Below are 20,101 nucleotides of genomic sequence, written 5' to 3'. Positions count from 1 at the left end.
TCTGACTTTAGTTCTATGCTTCTGCATTCTAATGCAAAGACTTCTCGGTAATAAAAGCAGAATGAAACCAAACTTGTATGGAAGACAATTAACACTGGAACTAAAAAGGAGAGTAGTTAATAATAAATAACAAAGTTTTTAAATTGAAAGAAAAGTACACTTGTCACATCATGACATCAAGATCATCACAGTGCTGATTTTGTTTATAGCATTTATAATGTATTTTTGACATCTTGAGTGACAGGTGCCACCATAATAGGAAATTAAACACACCTGGTCATTAGATTCCCGTAAGCAGAAGCCTGGGTTAAGTCTGAAACGCACACTATGTATGCAATAATTACCAAACACTGACATCTAAACCGTGCTTAGAGACACCTGCAACAGAAAAAGTTTATTAATTTAACACTGTCTTGACAAGAGAGAACATTTCATCAGAACTGCAGTTGTTTTACTAGCACTGAATACTGTCTATGTTTACTAACCTATCTGTATCCATTACTTTCTAAAGGGTGATAAATTCCACGGCAGCTTTGGATAATTTCATGGAGACGCACACTCTACTGCACTTACCAAAGCTCCACACGCGCCCTCAACCTATTCCAAGCACAACTGAATTATTGATCCAAAATAAAGTCATATGTACTTGAAAGGATTCCAACCTGGAAGAATCATCACTTATAAATCTAATTTTATACATGACCAATATAGCCACAAGTTTCCAAAATGGCAAAAGTATTTTTCTTCAAAACTGCAGCATGTTCAATTGATTTTTCTTCTTTTAAATGTTGAGACGAACATGCAATCTACTCTAAATGTCATCACTTTGTTTCTTATTTAATTAACATTTCCTATGGCTTCCTCAGTAAATAAATAATTCCTTCAATCACGGCACATATCGTCTAACCCCACGCACCTTTGACTTACAATGAAATCCTCTCACTTTCAAACCCAGTGATCAGTGAAACTGCTTTCAGAAACTTCAAAGGCTCCTCTGAAAGAATCCGTTGTATTTGTCAACACACATTGCAGAGAACCCGAGCCCTTCCCAGTGAAATCCGATGGATCCACATCGCCACATGCTATGGTGCCATAAGATACCACAGAGAAATGTAAAACTCACTCATTCTGGTACATTGGTACATTTCTATTACTCTATGTTTATTTGCATGAATTTTTACTTTGTCCGCATCCATGTTTTACACTTCTGACTGGAACAGTGATTGATACACGTTTCATACAAAATTGAATTTCATTTTAATTGTTTACTATTTAACGAGCACATTAAGAGAGAGGAAAGGAATTAGGCAAGCACATACATTTTCTAGAAACAGCAAATTTAAACCACTGTACCTTTCTGTATAAGGAATGCTGAAGCACACTAGGTACTAAGGTGCTTTGAAAAGCTAACCAAAACCCTCTTCTAAAACCAGACTTAGAGCAGCCACATAAATTCAACGTTTATCTTTTCAGGAACACAGACCTTGTTCTATGCTTTGAAGAGTCTGGTTTGGAAACCATCTCACATCACTCTTAACCTGAGTCCCAGTAGGACTCTGCTGTGTCACCACCATGGTCGTACGGAGCACCAAAACCAGCCAGCACGAGCATGCTCTGTAATCAAGTTCTTATACATACTCTATTCAGATTCGCCATCTAAGATGATGGCTTGACTCAGATTGCTTATGAGTTCTAGATGCCTATTCTTTATAAACCTCCAGATTTCAAATTTCAAACTTTCAATTCATTAAACATGCTTGGAGAAGCAGTGCACAGATATCAGCACCCTTTGCCTTCAATCTCTTAAAATTAGGTTATTTTCAATAAAAGTATCAGAAGAGAGAAACAAAATCAATTTATATGACAAAACAAAACTGGTACGTGTAAATGATTAGGTTTGTCTACCTGTGTAAAGAGTGAATAAAACACCAAAATACAGGAAGAGGTAGAGGCACCTTTCTAGTACACTACAAATTAACACAAGAAGAGCACCTAATGATGGGCAACAGCTGAGGGCTGCCTAAAAAGGCAAAATTCAAACAACTCAGTGATTCTTCTCTTAAATTCTTATAAAGAGCTATGTAGGGAGATTATAGGAGCTGACCAGAAGTGGATTAATACATTATTAATGCAAACTATTCAACAAGGAATTACTTATGCTTCATTTAGTAAGCAGGTATTTGTAATGAAATACACTACAGAAAATATGTATTTCAGATTGGTTAGGAAATGCTAGAGGTCAAAATACAGTTTATGGAAGTCTTCTCCATAAAAACATACACACTTCTATACGTGCATTTTATAAAGCCAGGGAAATGCAATATAACATTTAACGAACAGTAAAGAAAATACGTGTCTTCTGAAATTAGACCCTGGAAAGACAATAAGATGTTATAATACCTCTTGGTACCAGTACCTTAGATCACCAGACGGCAGCCGAGTGCAGAGCGCCTGCTTCAGGAGGAGAGGGAAGGGGGGCCCGTTCCCAGCTTTCAGCTGCTTTTGGTGTCACCCTTACTCCTCCTCACTCTGCAGCCGCTTCTGCAGGAGTTCACTACACGGGATGAGTTCTCAGGACAGAAAGAGCTGGAGCACTTGAAATCATGCCTGTTTTCCTTTTCTCCCCCTTCCCTGCTTCTCCAAAATGTATCAATGGGTATAATGAAAACATCACCTCTCCCTATACACCTGGCATCCATACCTTTAAACAATCACAGCTGTAACCCCATAAAGAAGCTGTTATCTGCTAAGGATCAGCAGCTGTTTCAAAACAGCAATAAGAGGCCAGAACAAACTAAGAACTCCAACACCAATAACAAATAGTTCCTGAAAATCTAAATAATTAAAGATAGCAGAGATTTTACAGCCTGCTTTATTTTGCAAAACAGCGTAGGACAAAAAAAATAAATAAAAAATAAAAGAGAAAACTCTATTATGAGAGCTCTGTGTGTTCATAATAATGTTCAGCTACAATATTATCTCTCTTACCTTGGCATCCTATTTCAATTTATGAAAAAGAATAGGCTACCTTTTTTTCTATAGATACATATAAAAAAATCAAAAAAAACATCTGGAGTCAAAGAATGCCTTTGAAGGAAAGAACAATTGTTTCTTTGATTTTAACCTCAATCTGGATTGATTTATTAATTGTAAGTAATGATCCAATCCTAGCTGCCAAATATCCGCTCTTCTCCTCTGTTCCTGTTGGTATATTTTGGCAGTACCTTTGCGGTGAAGGACTCCAAATGTGTTTATTAACACCTACAGAACCAAATTAGGCACTATTAGGAAATCCCTTCTGTTGGGAATGCTTTTTTTAATCTCAGTGAAAATAGCATTTCTGAGCATGATTCACCAGACAGCAGAGCTGTTCAGGTACATACACACACAGAATGCATCACGCGGCCTAGACGTGCGTTACTCATTGCTATAATATGGTTGCTGTTTGTTAGAGTAATTACAATCCTCATAGTCATTTTTGATCCTTTCATCACTTTGTCATATTCAACTCTTCTCCCTCCTCAAAAGCAAATTCTCCAGGACAGAGATCATCCTTTCCTAGCACGGCTACGGTATCTGGAACAATGAGCATCAGCTACTAGAGTCTAGTTTCTGTCTATGGCCCCCAAGAGAAATAATCATTCTTTTCACCGGTAAAATCCTCCAATGCTGGTATACTGGAATATTTTATAACTTATCACACGTACACACATTTCTTTTTTCCCCCTAAATCTCAAATTGATCACTGTCACTAACACCTTTCAGGACGTTCCAGCTCAGAAATAGCCACGCACCTGAAGCACTGCCTATTTAAAATACTCGGAATGCAATTTGGAGATGGCATTTGTTCACCCAATTTTGGCTCCACAGAGGAGGAACTTAGCAAAATTGTAAAAGGTGTTGTAAGGGACACGGCTAAAGTTAATAGGAAACAAACCCTGCCCAATAAAGACCATTATCCAGAAACAGCCAGCAGCCTGTGACATGTATATCATTAGAAAAATCAGAGCCTTTGCCCACGAGACCAGGTGTTCCACAACAAACCCCATTGCTTTCATTCTCCCTTTGATGTTTACTGTAAGTGTAACCATTGCATTATTATAGTCTTTAAATATAACATATCCGTTTCTTTTCGTTTTTTTTCTGATATCGACATTAATTCAATTCACTGAACAAATGACCAAAACAATCTACAGCTCAGGTCGTATCAGAACAAGCAACTTGCAAGTCAGAAACCATATAAAGAGACCTGAAGATCAAATTTTACATCTCACAGGTATCTCACGTGATGGTTCTTTTGTTCCTTAAACACAAGCCACTAGCTATTTCTTTTGATTTTTCCTTGCCAAAATAGTATCAAATAGAACTGAAAAGATAGGATGTCTGATGTGGCAGTCCAAGTGGTAAGGAGGTAGAAGTTAATTTACCAACTTTGAAATAAAAAGTCTACTGTTTGCACTGTAACTGAAGGAAATGAACATTAAAAAAATCATGGAATTCTAAAAATAATGCTGAAAATCTTAGGCCTCTCACTGCTGTGCTACAGGACATAGTTCTATTGCTTGCTCTTCTTACTGAAGCACAACAGTAACCTAAGGCACACGGAACAGGAGGAAGGAAGGAAGGAAGCAATCATTCTGAAGAAGACTTATATATGTTAGAGAACAACAAATTAGGCACGAGTTTCCATAGTGATCCAGCAACAAAAGGCTGCTGCAATTTCCAGCTGTCTGTGCTGAGCCGGTAACAGAGCAGAGGGACTCAAGTCCCCTCTCTGTCGGCTGGGAAGCCAGCGTACTCACAATTGTCCCTTCAATTTCAGTCCCATGCTATAAAAAATATTGAAGGAACTGGAAAAGGAATAATAACACTAAACCCAAGAAGTTCTGCAAGAAGAAAAACTAATAAGTGCTATGGATTTGGATTTCATGGTTGGATTTTCTGGTATCTTAAAAATGCAAATTCCAATGAGTACTGTCTCCTGCGCATCTCCCCTGTGAATCCCCTCGTGTTCAGTAAGAAATTGTCTCGTACCAGAGCCTTTCTGCAGTGAGAACACTGAGGGGTCTGTTGCCCCTGGCAACATGCTTTCCTTAGGAACTGCTGCCCGGCGCTGTTGAACCTGGCCAAGAGTTAAGAAGATATTGAGGGAGAAAGGAGAGGATAAGATCAGCAGCCCCACAAAAACCTAGTCTAGCAAGTAGACTGTGCGGTCGTGTAAGTCTTGTTTCCCTGGGAAACCAGACTAATTAGCAAAGGGATGGTAAGATTTATATATGATCAAAGTCCAAAGGTTCCAAAGCCAAAAAACACTTAAACACTTAAAAGGTAAAGTGCTCTATTGGATATAGGGCTGGAAGAACAAAACATGATAGCTAGGTTGAGACACAAATGAAGATGAATGTTGTAATTTACAGAAATATAAATGTTAGCCAAGGATGATGAGGATTTATTTGTACCATGAGGAGCTATTACTAAGCAGAATTGCAACTGGGAATAGCGGGATTAAATAAAGGAAAGCTTTAGGCTAAATATCAAGCAACACTGATGAGATGAGTCAACGGGACAGTTTTGAGACATAGCAAGTGGAAGCTCCATGGCTTAAGAAAATGAAAACCAGAATGTAAAAGACCTGTTCTCTACAGAACAATCCTGTATGGGAGGTGAGGCTGTCAGGAATGCCTGAGAGCTCTTGAATTTATCACTAGATTAATAACACAAAATACTACACTAAATATACTGTAAAATCTGCACTACTATTCAGTAGTAGAATTGAAAGCTAAACCAGAAATACATAAATTACAATGACGTGTTCTTAGTGTTTGTTTGGCTGTTGTTTTCACAGTGTCATCTTTGTTCACTTTTTCCACTGCTGGGTGTCAATGATTGGTCTCATGCAATAGGAAAAAAAACCAGAATGGATGATTTCTGGTGTCAGATAATGAAAGGGGGTTTCTTGTTTCCTCACGATACTATCAAAATACATTTCTTTGCAAGTAAAGGCTTAAGTGTGAAATATCAAGCAAGGCTGGAGATATTCTCATAACAAGAAGAAAATCTTCAACATATTTTCAAATCTAAGTAAATAAAGTTGTTTAAAAATTTGAAGTTGAAGGAAGAGGAAAGAAAAGTAATACAGAAAATACAGAAAACTAATAAAAGGAGCTACTCATTTAGAGTCCTCATGTAAATGGTTGAAATCAGACCTTGAATTTATAAATGTATAGATCTGCCTTCCTCCCACATCACTATATGATACATTAGAAATAAATATAATATTATACACATAATTATTATATGAAATTATTAAAATATCTACTTTTGCACACAAGGTGATCAAAGTCACTCGTGTATTTGTGCAACATTTTCAAGCAATACTGAATGGTATGATTTTCATTGTTACTATTTTCTAGTAAAACAGAAAACAGTCAAAATGCACGAACCAGATTACCCAGTATGTGTGATGCAGCAATTACTAACATTCCTTTAATACAGCTGAGCTGCACTGACTCACACTGCCCATGTCCGCTAGTACGGAGACCTAAAAAAGGTTCCAGACTAGATCACGTCCATGCAGGTGTCATTTGAACGGAAATTGGAGAGATGAAGAAAAGATTATAGGAACACACATTATAAAAACAGACCTTACAAGTCAAACTTAATAGTGAAACCATTCTCTTTCATGTAAACAACCATGAAAACAAATATCCTGTAAGCACTAGATATATATTGTATCTTTCTACCAGATCTCTTTGCCTCCTTGAGACAGATTCCCATTCATCTCATGACTACATGATTTGATCATAGTCGAGTAAGGCACAGCAGCAGAAAGGGTCTGTCTGATAAAGTATCGGGCTCCAGGAAGAGAGATAAACAACGTCATGATTTCCAGTTGTAGCAGGAAGGGTACAGTGGTGGATATGAAGATATTGGTCTCGCAGGAATACAAATATCAAACTTTGTAGTTTCTTCTCTTATTAAATGTGTTTTCTTTCCATTAAGTGAAAATGGCAGTCTGATTATGATAAACTAAGAACACCAGAATAAAGTGCAAGGTAGCTGTGACAAGTGCAATTAAATCTATTTTGATTTGTCACTGTCAAAGTTAGAAAATAACTTTTTTTTTTTCCTTAATTTAAGAGAAGTGAAAAAATAGAGCAAAGAAGTTTCTCTCTCATGGGCTATTTTCACTGCACAGAAACACTATTTAAAAGTAGGTGAACCAGTTTCCTATCAAGTTGTTTCACATTTAAACCTCTTTCATAAGGGACACATTGGCAGGAAACTTCTCCTCTAACACAGTCACTAGTCACTACAGTAACACCTGTTTGCAACGCTACCACATTGTTCCACGTCTATTAAATGCAGGCTGGAGTGATAATATCCGAACAGCTATGATGGACTTCTTTTTCATATATTAACACCTATATTTGGTTTGTATTTATTAACACAGACACATAGCAGCCGTTACCAATACAACTTCTGTTAAGTGGCAGAAGTTATAGTGTCTTTGTAATTACCTCCTGTCTGGCACAGCTGAGAAACACGGTGAAATCCAGTCATACCAATACCTGCTTTTATTTCTAAAAATTTAAAGAACAAAATTGTATTTTACAGCAAATTTTTAGTTACAAACCCTGAACGTCATTTTTTTATTAAAAAAAAAAATCTTCTGGAGTCAGGAACTTTTCAAGCTAACATACTGTCTAATTCAGCATCACCTACCTGGGATTCCTTGACATTTTCAACAGTGAAGTTGAACCAGACTCGAAAGCGGGGGTTACAAGTATCTGGTCTAATGAACAGGTCATACTCAAACTCCGTGACGTGGTCCACCCGGCCGAGGTTACCTACCAAGAACACATGAAAAGAATGCATTTTAATGTATGGCGCGTAAACTCTCCAGGAGCTACACTGAGAACAGTTTCCAAAACTCCAACCACTATTGGCCAAAATATCTAAGTATAATCAGCCTCACAACAGTTCAGAATTATTTTAAAAGACTTAATCATAGTCAGAGAATAAAATGCATAGCAGTTAGCTACATGCATATGAATATACCAAAAATAAGACAACATTGATTTTTTTAATTCAATCAAATCGATACTTTGTTTTCTCTTATTTCAGTATTCCAGTTGTGTCCTCTAACATCCTTTTAATGACCTCTCTTTTTTTCCCCACTTTTCTGATAAAGTCCCTGCACCTGCTTTAGCCCCCACCTGTTTGCATTTCGTTCTTTCCATTTGCTGCTCCTGTCCCAGCACCTCTAAACTGGAGTCCCCACGTTCGCACCCGGTGCCCTGAGCACCCTCTCCCCACAGCTGGCCCGGCCTCCATCTCCTCTCTCATTCCAAAGCTCTCAACACTTTACCATTTGCAGCCCCATCACCTCCTTCCACAGACACAAACGCGGCTGTAACATTTCGCCTCAGATTTCTCCTGGTGAATTTCATGGGATAACGTTTTTAAATACAGTCAGAGCTACATTGTCCCCCATGGCGTTATTCAGCAAGCAACCACACCGGCTATGGAAATTAAGTTCAGCACTGGGAGAACTTGCAAAGTGCTTTTAAATTGCTAAATTGGCATTATTCCTTTGAAGTGTGCCAGGATTTTGAAAGACAGGGTTTAGACTGTCCATTTCATTTATAAAGTACAAAAATAAGACGTCGTGTTTTCCTGATCCAACCTAAAACCCATCTCATCAGGTCTTGTAAGACAGGACCATGCTAAGTTAGACTTCAGAAATAATAGCGCTGTAAGATGACCTTGTTTTATATTTCCAGGTAGATTCTTGGGTTTAGATGTATATTTTGGGGTTGGATGTACACTGTTGGGTTCAAATACTTATTTATGATGCTATTTGAGCTTAACAATTCCCCCTTCAGCAGGTCCCATTTCAGTCAATGTGACTGTTCGTTGGTAACGTGCCCAACTGTTGTGGAAAAAACAGTGGGAAAAACATATTTTCAGCTCTGTTCATCAATATATTTGCAGGATTTCTTCCTTATCCTAAATTGTTTCTGGCTTTACTAATTGGACATTTTAAATCTTCCCTCTTTTTAATGTTATCCTCTACTTTCCTACCCACATTCTTCTTTTCAGAAGGAAATTCTCTTCACTGACTCCCCCTGCAGAAAAGCGCTTTGTGCTAACAATCTGTTCCTAAACACTCGCCTGAAGGACACGGTTGGCATATGAAATATTGGGGAAAAATCCCCCAAACTAGTAATATTGTAGAGCTGGAATACCTTTGCCCAGTGTAAATCAAGTCCTGCGCTGAGCGGGGTGTCCGTGCCCCGGCGGGGCCGCGGGGCCGGGCTGCTGAGCGGAGCCTGGGCTGCCCAGCCCGTCCCAGCCCGTCCCAGCCGGTCCCAGCCGGTCCCAGCCCGTCCCAGCCCGTCCCAGCCCGTCCCAGCCGGTCCCAGCCCGTCCCAGCTGGTCTTGGGCGGCTCCACAATGCCCACGGCAGGGCACAGCGCAGCCCTCAGGCAGCGTGGTGGCACCTCAGTGAAAATGTATTTTAGGAAGGGCAAACCCAGCACCCAGGCAGTGAGGGAGGGAACCCGGGCAGAATGAGGGTCAGGGGAGGGGGCTAAGGGGGTGCTCTGGGTGCTGAGGCAGAGAACTAGCCTGTTTCGTCTTTGTTCCTTACTACCCAAGCCTATTTCAACTGGCACTAAATTAGTTTTCCCCCAGTCGAGTCTCTTCCGTCTGTGACGGCAACTGGTGAGCAACCTCCCCGTCTTTATCTCGACCCACGAGCCTTTTCATCTCCTTTTCCCCGTTCCAGCGAGGAGGGCGAGCGGGCAGCGCTGGGCGGGAATCCCGCCACAGCTGCCGACGGGGCGCAGCCCCCGCGCGCCTGAGCGCGGCCCCCGCCCCTGAGCGCAGCCCCCGCGCGCCTGAGCGCAGCCCCCGCCCCTGAGCGCGGCCCCCCCGCCCCTGAGCGCAGCCCCCGCCCCTGAGCGCAGCCCCTGCACACCTGAGCGCAGCCCCTACACCTGAGCGCAGCCCCCGCACACCTGAGCGCAGCCCCCGCGCGCCTGAGCGCAGCCCCCGCCCCTGAGCGCAGCCCCCGCGCGCCTGAGCGCAGCCCCCGCCCCTGAGCGCAGCCCCCGCACACCTGAGCGCAGCCCCCGCCCCTGAGCGCAGCCCCCGCGCCCCTGAGCGCAGCCCCCGCCCCTGAGCGCAGCCCCCGCACACCTGAGCGCAGCCCCCGCGCCCCTGAGCGCAGCCCCCGCCCCTGAGCGCAGCCCCCGCACACCTGAGCGCAGCCCCCGCGCGCCTGAGCGCAGCCCCCGCACACCTGAGCGCAGCCCCCGCCCCTGAGCGCAGCCCCCGCGCCCCTGAGCGCAGCCCCTACACCTGAGCGCAGCCCCCGCACACCTGAGCGCAGCCCCCGCGCGCCTGAGCGCAGCCCCCGCGCCCCTGAGCGCAGCCCCCGCGCGCCTGAGCGCAGCCCCCGCACACCTGAGCGCAGCCCCCGCCCCTGAGCGCAGCCCCCGCACACCTGAGAGCAGCCCCCGCCCCTGAGCGCAGCCCCCGCACACCTGAGCGCAGCCCCCGCACACCTGAGCGCAGCCCCCGCCCCTGAGCGCAGCCCCCGCGCGCCTGAGCGCAGCCCCCGCACACCTGAGAGCAGCCCCCGCCCCTGAGCGCAGCCCCCGCGCCTGAGCGCAGCCCCCGCCCCTGAGCGCAGCCCCCGCGCGCCTGAGCGCAGCCCCCGCACACCTGAGCGCAGCCCCCGCCCCTGAGCGCAGCCCCCGCACACCTGAGCGCAGCCCCCGCCCCTGAGCGCAGCCCCCGCCACAGCGACCAACACGTCTCCGCCATTCGCAGCACCCCCAATCGAACCCCAACGTGAACTATCGTTTCCTACAGATTACTACCCAAGGTAAATGAGTGGTAAAATCAAGCTATTGCACTGTTGTATTTTTCATTAAAGGAATTTGTTTTACTGTATTTTCCATTAAATGTCATGAACACGTGACATTGTGTGGAAAATACTGTTCCTCGTGGATTTTGGATTTCAGGTGGTTGAAGCTGTTTGGGCGCTGGGCTCCAGCCGCCCCACACAACACGGATTCAGCTCTGGACAACGTGTGGGTGCCCAGGGTCACGTCAACCCGAGCGTGCGTGTGGTGCTGATGGAACCTCTAGGACTGTGGAGTAGATCCAGCTTTTAAACTACTCGGTATACAAGTCTCCCAATGATCCCGGCAGTTCCGGATACGGATTTTCTGCAGCATGGACCAGGAGGTGCAAATTTTGATTACTTCCAAAGAAAAACACAGAAGCAATTAAATTTACAGAGATCATTAAAAAGTTGTACTGCAAGGCATAGGAAATTAAAAGGTTATCAAGTGAATAAATAAAAAACAAGCAAAACGAGACCTTGATTTGTGAGCTATTGCAAATTTCAACTTCTCTTTCAACATCAAGCTGATCTGAACGGTACAGGGGACAGGCGGCCCACCCAGAACTCCTCGCCAGCATCCAGGGGATCCCTAAGCAGGCACTGGAGAGCTGTACGATGCCGGTGAGCTCGCTGATGGTGAAGAGCTGGTGCACTGGAACCGCTCCGCGTCAGCCTGCCCTGGCAAACCCATATCCCTACCTCAAATACAGCAGAATCCGTAACAATTTAATCACTGTGTGCACAATTCCCTGGGACTCCAAACGCGGTTTTATGTCTTTATCTGTAACACTTTATTTGAATACTCACCTCCCTCTTACTGCCGTACTTTTTCCTTCTGTGAATTGCACCTCCCTTTATTACTTTTTGCCTACAGAACTGCCTCTTCCGAGGCTCCTCCGCAGCGCGTCAGCTGCCGCGGTCACCTGCAGCCATTTGCAGTTCGCCGTCATTTGTACGTTCCATTAACACACTATTTCTTCTCTGGCTTCCAGATGCTAAATAGGCTGGACCGAACACTAATGCCTTCGGTAAGCAATTCAACAAGTCCTCGTGCTCAATAGACTATTGTTGGTAACACCGCAGCCTTTGCTCACAATCTGTCAGCCTAATTTCAACCCACATAGCAATGTCATTAAACAAGACGGCAGTTTTGGTGCAAGGAAACCTAGAACTGTAGGAACAAAACGCTTCCCTGCTTTACGAGATGCTTTGTAGAAAACTGATAATGGCATTGAAAAACATTTTTTGGTGTCCAAGGACATAAAGTTCCCAACATTAATCTCATAAACAAAATTAACAATTTTAGACACTGCCTTCACACTGCTGGAATCATGGAAAATAGATTTCTTCGAACGAGTGAAAACCATATTTCAATACCACAGGTAACACTGTGAAATGCATTAGAAACTATGAAACAGGAATTAACCATTGATTACATTATTCTATTTAGCCATTATACCATTTTAATATTTTAGCACTGAAAATAAACATTTTTTTCTTAAGTGCAAACAACTTCTAAACAGCTTTTATTTTTTAATAGCTCTATAAGGTTCCTTCAAATTGCTCTTTTCTTGTTAAATGTATAGCAAGAGAGAGAACTGTTTAATGCGTGCTCAGCCAGTTAGTTCTTCCTGTGCCAGGGGTCCCTGTGCAATTACACAATACGGAACGCTCTGCTTTGCAGCATCTCGGGTGGACTGTTCCTGTGCTGAGATGACGAATCTGAGAGAAGGCCAGATAGCTCCAGTTTTGAGTAATGGACCTACCAATAGTTTCCAGTCTCAATACAACTATTGTAAGACCCTTCCCGTGCACAGTTTTTATTCTGTGTACATTGTAATTTGTGGTATCAGTAAGAGAGTCTGTTCATAGCCATATTGGTTAAGTGTGTTCTTTTAAAGTCAAAGAAGAAAGTCTCACACTACAAACACATCAGCTTTGCTTTGCTTTGCTTTACCCGAGGTTCATGCCCGCGTGAGATCAGCATCACTCCATTCAATAAACATACAAGTTGTACCTATGAGCTTATACAACATTTTTAAAGCCTTATCACTCCATAATTTGTGATTTGCATCGTATTTGGGGGGGTACCATTACAAAACATAAGATATTAATGATGTTATTTAAGGTACATGTAAAATTTATTACTCGATTGAGTAATGTGATCTGCAAGGGACAAAAGCCCAAAAACATTATGAGCAGTAAGATCTGAGATTATTGGCACTCTAAGACATCTGGTTGTCCAATGGCTTTCTGACCTTATCTCGGAAGTAAAGTCAGCAACGTCTTAGAGCAGCCAGCATTTACCAAACATTCCGGATGTTTTTCTCCTGTGCACTCTGAAATTAGTTGCAGGGGTTTTTCCCTATTATTATTTTACTTCACAGAAATACTGGCACAGATCTTTTTAAACTGAACAAATCAAATTCCCAAATGTCTATAAACTGACTTTCCCGTAGCCTTGGGCTTTGTTTCTAAGACATGTTCAATTTTCAGCCACAGTTTTGTTCGATACTCTCAGCATACTGAGAAAAGAAGAGAAATACTTTTCTTTAATCATTCAAGCTGAAATTCTTAATTATATTTGCTTAAATCGCTTTCCAGAGTAATGTTTAGTGCAAGACTCTCAAAATGGCAAAAGCGAGAGGGGTCAACAGCATCTTTCAAGTTTCTTTAAGAGTCAGGAAAAAACCCAATGTTACTATTTTATTAATCATGCAACATACACTTAGTCCTCATAAAATATTAATGTTGATTGCTTCCTACATCAATAAAGAGTGTACTTTGCACAAAGAAAGAAAACCTGCCTGAGAAAGTGCCAGCTAAACTTACGAGGCATTCGAACAATTATCATAAAATGCTAGAAAAGAAAATACAGATATGTTAAGCAATCCTAAAATCTTCTTAAACCACACATTGTGCTTTCCTACAGAGAATTTTAAGATGAAAAATAGACCTTGAGGGTCTCAGACAAGCCTGAGGCAATAGAAAGAAAAAGGTCAAACACTCTGCTAAAAAGGACCGTTATCTTCAGAACAACAACTTATCAGGCAGCTTGCAGCCCTGCTTATTTACAGTTATTGGTCCCCGAGGAAGCGCACTCCAGCGCGGGCGCCGCTCCTGGTAATGAGTTTGCCAGAAATGGTAAAGGAAACTAATTTGTAACAATGTGCTGCTCCCCGCACATGAACTTTCGCAGACACTTTATTTATTTTTGTCCAGCAATGAATAACTAACTTCAGGCTCCCTAACAAGCAGTGCAAACGAGTGCGCTAAAACGACTGCGTCGCGAGCATGAATGGCTGAAACACCCGTGATTATCCCCCTCAGCTGTCCATTACGGCGCTCGCGATGCCCAATTCCCCCGCGGTGGATACACAGAATGCAGGTTTCAGGGGGTGGATTTGCACATGAAAATTAACACCATTTGGAAGAAAATAGCCTGCACCTGTCACAGATTAGCAACAAAAGGTCAAATGCCTCCTTTTACACCTAGAGCACTTGCATATTGTACGCTTTGCTTATAGGGGCCTAATTCGAGCTTCTTAATTCGGGAAAGTGAGCACCATGGTGAACTGAGGAGAAAAAAAGAATGAAGGCTTGGCTGAAAGCTATCAATAAATCTATTGATCAAGATACATCTGAATGGAAGCAGCCGAGGCAATCTCTGCCTCTAAAAGAGGTAGTTTTTCAAAAGAGAATTACGCAAAGTGCTCTTCTGTTTTCGTCAATATGCTGCCAGGTTTTGAAATACTATTTTTCATCCACACAATAAAAATCTTGACAAGTAAGCAACAGAAAATCACTAATACACTCGCAGCTGCATTTCAATCTATACAAATTCTTTAAACAAAAACAACCAAGGAACAGATTGGAATATACATCACTTTCACCAGTTGAACCTGGGATCAAGTCTAAGATAGCCAAACAGTATTAATCTGTGTTTTCTTGCAACCCTGTATTTCACAAAATAAGATGAAATCTAGAATATGGAATACCCTCAATGGAATTCACCCTTGAAGATCACAAAACACATTGAGATGATAATGCAAGGAAATTTTATTGATACATTCTAAAAGGAACAGGAACTACGGGGACCAGGACCTGTAAAAACTGCTCTAGAGCGCAAGATGAGCTGTGTGCTGAGAGGAGTGCGCCCAAGAATGCCAGTCGTAAACTCCCGCTGGCTTTAGGCTCTTTATCTGCAAAGAGAATTTATAACAAATAGTTTGGTGACAAGTCCTAAACAACTTCTACATAGCATTTGAGTTTTAAATAGGAAAAAGAATCTAATGAAATAGTGGTGATCTCTGAAAACCTGCGGCTGGTTTTGCACTATCTCCTGGACTCCTGCCCAGAGATTTCTGACACTGCAAAGCTCATGATTTGAATAAAGAGAAAATACCATGAAGAACACATATACACCACCTTGTGCATTAAAGTATACTTTAAATCATTAAAATTGCACATATTAAGCACTGCAATACAAAGTAATATCTACGCTGACACGGTTAAATCAATGTTTTGGAAAAAAACGTCAAGACTCTTCAACAATATCATATTGCACAGCTGATGTTTCACGTAAAACAATAGCAATGCTCATGACTCAGCTTTCGGTCTAAACCCAAATCACCTTTGAAAAATGTTCAAATGCTCAGGACTATCGAACAGGCAAAGAATTTCACAAGTAGCTGGTTGGAGAAGCTGGATGCTTCAGACTTGTCTCTTTCTATCCTCCCTCCTCAATTAAGCAAGTTGAAATTGCTGTGTTTCCATTACGTTTTTATCAATGGTGACATCCAAAGGACAGTAAATCAGTAGCTTTTGTGAATTTTTGTTGAAAAAGACGGGAGTGAACAATGACCATCTCAGCTCTCAGCAGCGGCTGATAAAACACCAGCTCCCACCGCTGGAACGGGTGAGCTCAGATGTACGTATCCACACCTAACCCAGGCCGAGGGATTCTGATTGAGCTTTTATTGCAATTAGACAGTGTGACAAAGCGTAACTGCAGCTGACAGCACATGAAAATTCTAGCTTCTACACTATTCCTGTTTATCTACGAGTATAGCATTAAAATTAATTTTATTGGTCTTTTGGGTAAGTAAGAGTTATGGGTCTCTGTTTGTTTGTTTGTTTCTCTACCAAAACAATATGGAGAAAAGTGGTGAATCCAAAACTCATACATGGTCTTATCCTTTCCAAATATCCCATTTCTTTTGGTGTAACAATATTGATTTTAATTGTGTTGCTCCTAATTGGTAACAATGAGCAAGAGCTGATTTTGCTCACCTTTTCAGGATCACGGTCTGAGTTCCCTCTCACCAACATGTTCCTCACGAGTGACGCAGGGACGGTGCACCAGACCCGTTTCCTAAGGGTGTCTGCCCATAGTGTCTGGGATCACAGTTACTGTTTCTCTGTGGTCCCAAAGAAGTGTAATGAATAGACCTATAATTCCTTTGTATTCAGTTAAATCGCAGAACTATTAAGGAACAGTGTGGCCTGGACTAAAACACCCACAGGAGGTTTAGAAATTAAAACTTTTCCCTGAATTAGAGTAGGAAGCAGAATTTATCACCCACAGCAGCTAATCTGAATCATTAGATTAAAAGAAAGTTGTGGGACTGGGGTCTGAATGAAGTGAGAAAGGGAGAGGGCCATTTCTAAGGAAACTAAAGAACTGTCTTCTACCCAGAATATGAAGGGATTTGGAAAGCTTTAAGAAAGCAGGACTGTTTGAAAAAGGAAAGAGGCATAAACCAGGATAGATTTGTTTTACTAGTTGAATATAAAAGACAAGAAAGTTGGGGGAATGATGCTATGATTTCTTCTACTGAAAAGAGTTACAAAAATATTGTCATATTTTAGTCTGGACAGCACCACCAATGGATGGATTTAGGATGAGTTTTCCTTTTCTCAGTCACTGGGCTTGAGTGATGTGCGGATGAGGCGAAAGGGGGACTAAAATGTATTGAGCAGCAATTCTGAGGCTCATCCTGCAAGGAGAATTCTATTGCTGATCTCACAATAGAAATCATTGGAAAGTTCCAACGTGTTAATCCCCAAGGCCACCTACTTACATCACTTGCAACTTTCCTTCAAAGCTAATGCAGAAGTGAACAGCACCATTTAGAATAACAACACAAGCAACTAGGAGAACAGAAGATTTTCTGTCTGTTGTGCTCATTAAGAGGAGCAACCTCAATGGCAACCCCAGCTTAGAGCACAATGGAAAACAGCAACAAGTAATCCCAAAGATGTAGTGGTCGCCATAGCTCAAAAAACACCACAAGCCAAACAGCACAATACAAATATAATTGCATAAACAGCAGGCTCACATACATATAAAGAAATGATATACTAAAATCTTGCTGAAGGAATTCAATAGTTTTGATCACACGAGATTGATATTTAATCACTAGCAGCCAAAGAGCCTTATTTCAGAATTGCCCTTATCAATAAATACTGATGCTTTCAGCTAAAGGACCTAAAAACCTGGAGCTGTAAAGAATAAAATGTCAATGTTCACTGTGCAGGGCAATGGTAACGGATGGATCAAATGCAGTCAGTCTCTTAACTCCTTCTCCTGCATCTATGAGATTCCCCTGAGTTACAAAAACATCAGCAAAGCCCAAGACTGCAACACAAAATAAAGTCATAAAATCAGGTAAATACAGGAATCGGCAGCAGTAAAGCAGCAACACATCAGCTCAGTGCAGAGTGTTGAGAATCCTTACAAACCAGAGGCCTGTGCCCTAAGACACCATGACACACCAAACCCACCAAATCCCCAGAAAACACGGCGACTGCTGAGCCCTCTGCTCCCTCTTTATCCATTCCCCAAGGGCCTCCGAAGACAGATGGGCAGTTATTTATCCACGGCAGTGAACCATTGTCAAAGGGGAATCAGAATACAAAGAGGCTTTGTACTAGTGTCACGAAACTCGGCTTGCTTTAACAAAGTAATGCCATCGAAACGACTGTCTGTACCACATCTTTCAAAGAGAAGCTCTTAAAGGAAAAGCATTTGGGGAAATTTCTGTTTGGAAGTCACTTAGCATATAATGGGTGCTATCCTAAATAAATAATTAATAAGTTTATAAATAAATTATAACAACGTCTGCAGCCTTAGCCACGGAAGAAACCACCGCGGCCGCTGAGGGAACGCGAGCGGCGGTACCGCGGCGGGATGTACCACTGCTGGTGTGCAGCAGGGGACGCGGCTCCGACACCCACCTCCTCAGGGCCTGCTGCTCAACGCGCAGCCTCGAAATCTGCTGCTGCCTATTGCCCCTCACATGAAACATTGTCCTGGTCACCTGCTGCCCAGACAGGGGTGCGAGCCACACACTGCAAATGGTTAAAAATGCTAAAAGCTGCATATTTCTTTTACTCTTAAGTACATTGCAGCAGCCCTACTTATGTAATTCTTCCTGCTCAATACAGTCACCATTTTGCAAATACGCTAAGAATTCTTGTAATGCAAAAGGCGAAACAGAACTTTCATCCTGCAAGTGAGGATATTTCTGTTGATTTATTACTGTACAATAATGCTGTAATTCTGCATTTGGCTTAGTTTGGTGCCCGATACATGGAACCACCATTTTTCCAGGGGAATCTTTCATTGTATAGCTACAAACTGCCACTTGAGGAAAATTAACCTCGATGATCAGTCTGGAGAGCTGTAGCTAAATGATATTCTCAAGGATCTCTCCAAAGTCACCACAGCTGTAAATAAATTTGCCTCTTTTTTTAATTAAAAGGAAAAAGAAGAGTATTAACGGAATGGCTTCGGGCATTGTCTTATAATGGTCTTGCTTTTTGACATGGATCCGAAATCAGAACCTTCTTTAACTAAGAAATTACTGATTTTATGGCTAAAACTATCCTTTTGTATGTTATACAAGAATTTCCCTGAACAATGGTCTACTGCAAGGATAGACTTTGAGTACAAACACTAGATCAGAATCATATCTGTCCTATATAAAGCTTTTGCAGAAGAAACAGTCTTATTTTAGTTTATTATGAAACTGAATTTGGTTCTCTATGCCATTATCAATCTAGTCACAAAAACAGTTTGGGGGCCAGAAACGTTATCTCATTCAAGACATTAATCCCATTATTTCATTGCCTAGAAGTGAAATCTTATAACATAAACTCCATGATAAATGTACAGATAGATTTCCTGCAGCCTGGGTACGTTTTTGGCCATTCCGTCAGATCAGACTGAGGCACCACTTCACTGTTCACCTGCCCCTCTGCTGCAGTTCCCCATCTGACTTCCTTCTGTAGAACGAGGTGGATTCTGTCCCTTTCTCTTTACCATACAGCACTTTGATCCTTCTGCAGGCAATGGAACTTGTCCTGTATTTTCCCTTCTGTAATGTTCTGACTCCTGTGCTGTTTTCCTGCCCTCCAGCCCCCAGCCTGCTCTGGAAGCCCCTTGGCTCCCAGTCTTGCCCATAATTATGAAATGCCGATGCTGTTAATATCCCAGCTTTACTCCAATGTGCCATACAGAATTACGCAGTACCAAGGAACTATATTACATTGGTTTGTCTGCTTAATATTGATAGAGTTTACAGCAGACCTTCTTAAATGTACCTGCAAGGATGCACCAGAAAACTGCTCACCCTCCTGTATCTTTGTTCAGTTAAAGCTTAAATTAGACCTTAAAAAAATATCTAGTTGATGTTATTTTTTCGATCAGACGTGATAGTTTAAATATTGACATTTTAGATGGCACCAACATGTTTTGTCTTCTGCTACAGTTAGAATGGTTTATTATATCTCAATGTCTGTCTTCATTTTGTTCGGGTCCTTTTCTTTTTTTTTCATTTTGCCAAATCTAGAAGCATTTCCCTTTATTTCAAAGTATTTCTGTGTTTGTAGTAAATTAAACATTAATCTTTCTCTGCAAATGTCAAGTGATATTTAAATGTTTTTCTGGCAGATAAATGATTATTAATATTAATGCAATAAAATCACAACTCTTTGTCCTTTCTTTGATATTTAAGAAAAAATTAAGGATGTCAAAACAGTTCTGCAAAGAGAGAATTCATTGGTCTGCCATCCCCTCTTCATTAGCCTGAGAGGTAAAAAATTACTGATCTTGTGAGACAATGTGTTTATAGAATCAGAAAGGGCTGGAAATGAATTACTCTATCAGCAGTAGAG

At 41.9% G+C, this 20,101-nt stretch overlaps 1 protein-coding gene across 1 annotated transcript in view; it reads right to left on the bottom strand.

Annotated features, from left to right (window-relative positions):
- AGBL4 (AGBL carboxypeptidase 4) overlaps window positions 1-20,101 on the bottom strand; it is a gene marked incomplete at its 3' end in the record, with an annotated part of 860,906 nt that overhangs the window by 814,783 nt on the left and 26,022 nt on the right. The window contains exon 3 of the mRNA XM_082053132.1: window positions 7,726-7,850. Within this exon, the coding sequence (XP_081909258.1) occupies window positions 7,726-7,850 (125 nt within the window). The remainder of the gene's footprint in view (window positions 1-7,725; window positions 7,851-20,101) is intronic.

The sequence above is a fragment of the Streptopelia decaocto genome (assembly GCF_964273445.1).
Source record: "Streptopelia decaocto genome assembly, chromosome: 5".
In the NCBI taxonomy this organism is placed as follows: Eukaryota; Metazoa; Chordata; class Aves; order Columbiformes; family Columbidae; genus Streptopelia; species Streptopelia decaocto.
This window is presented reverse-complemented; position numbering and strand designations above follow the sequence as displayed.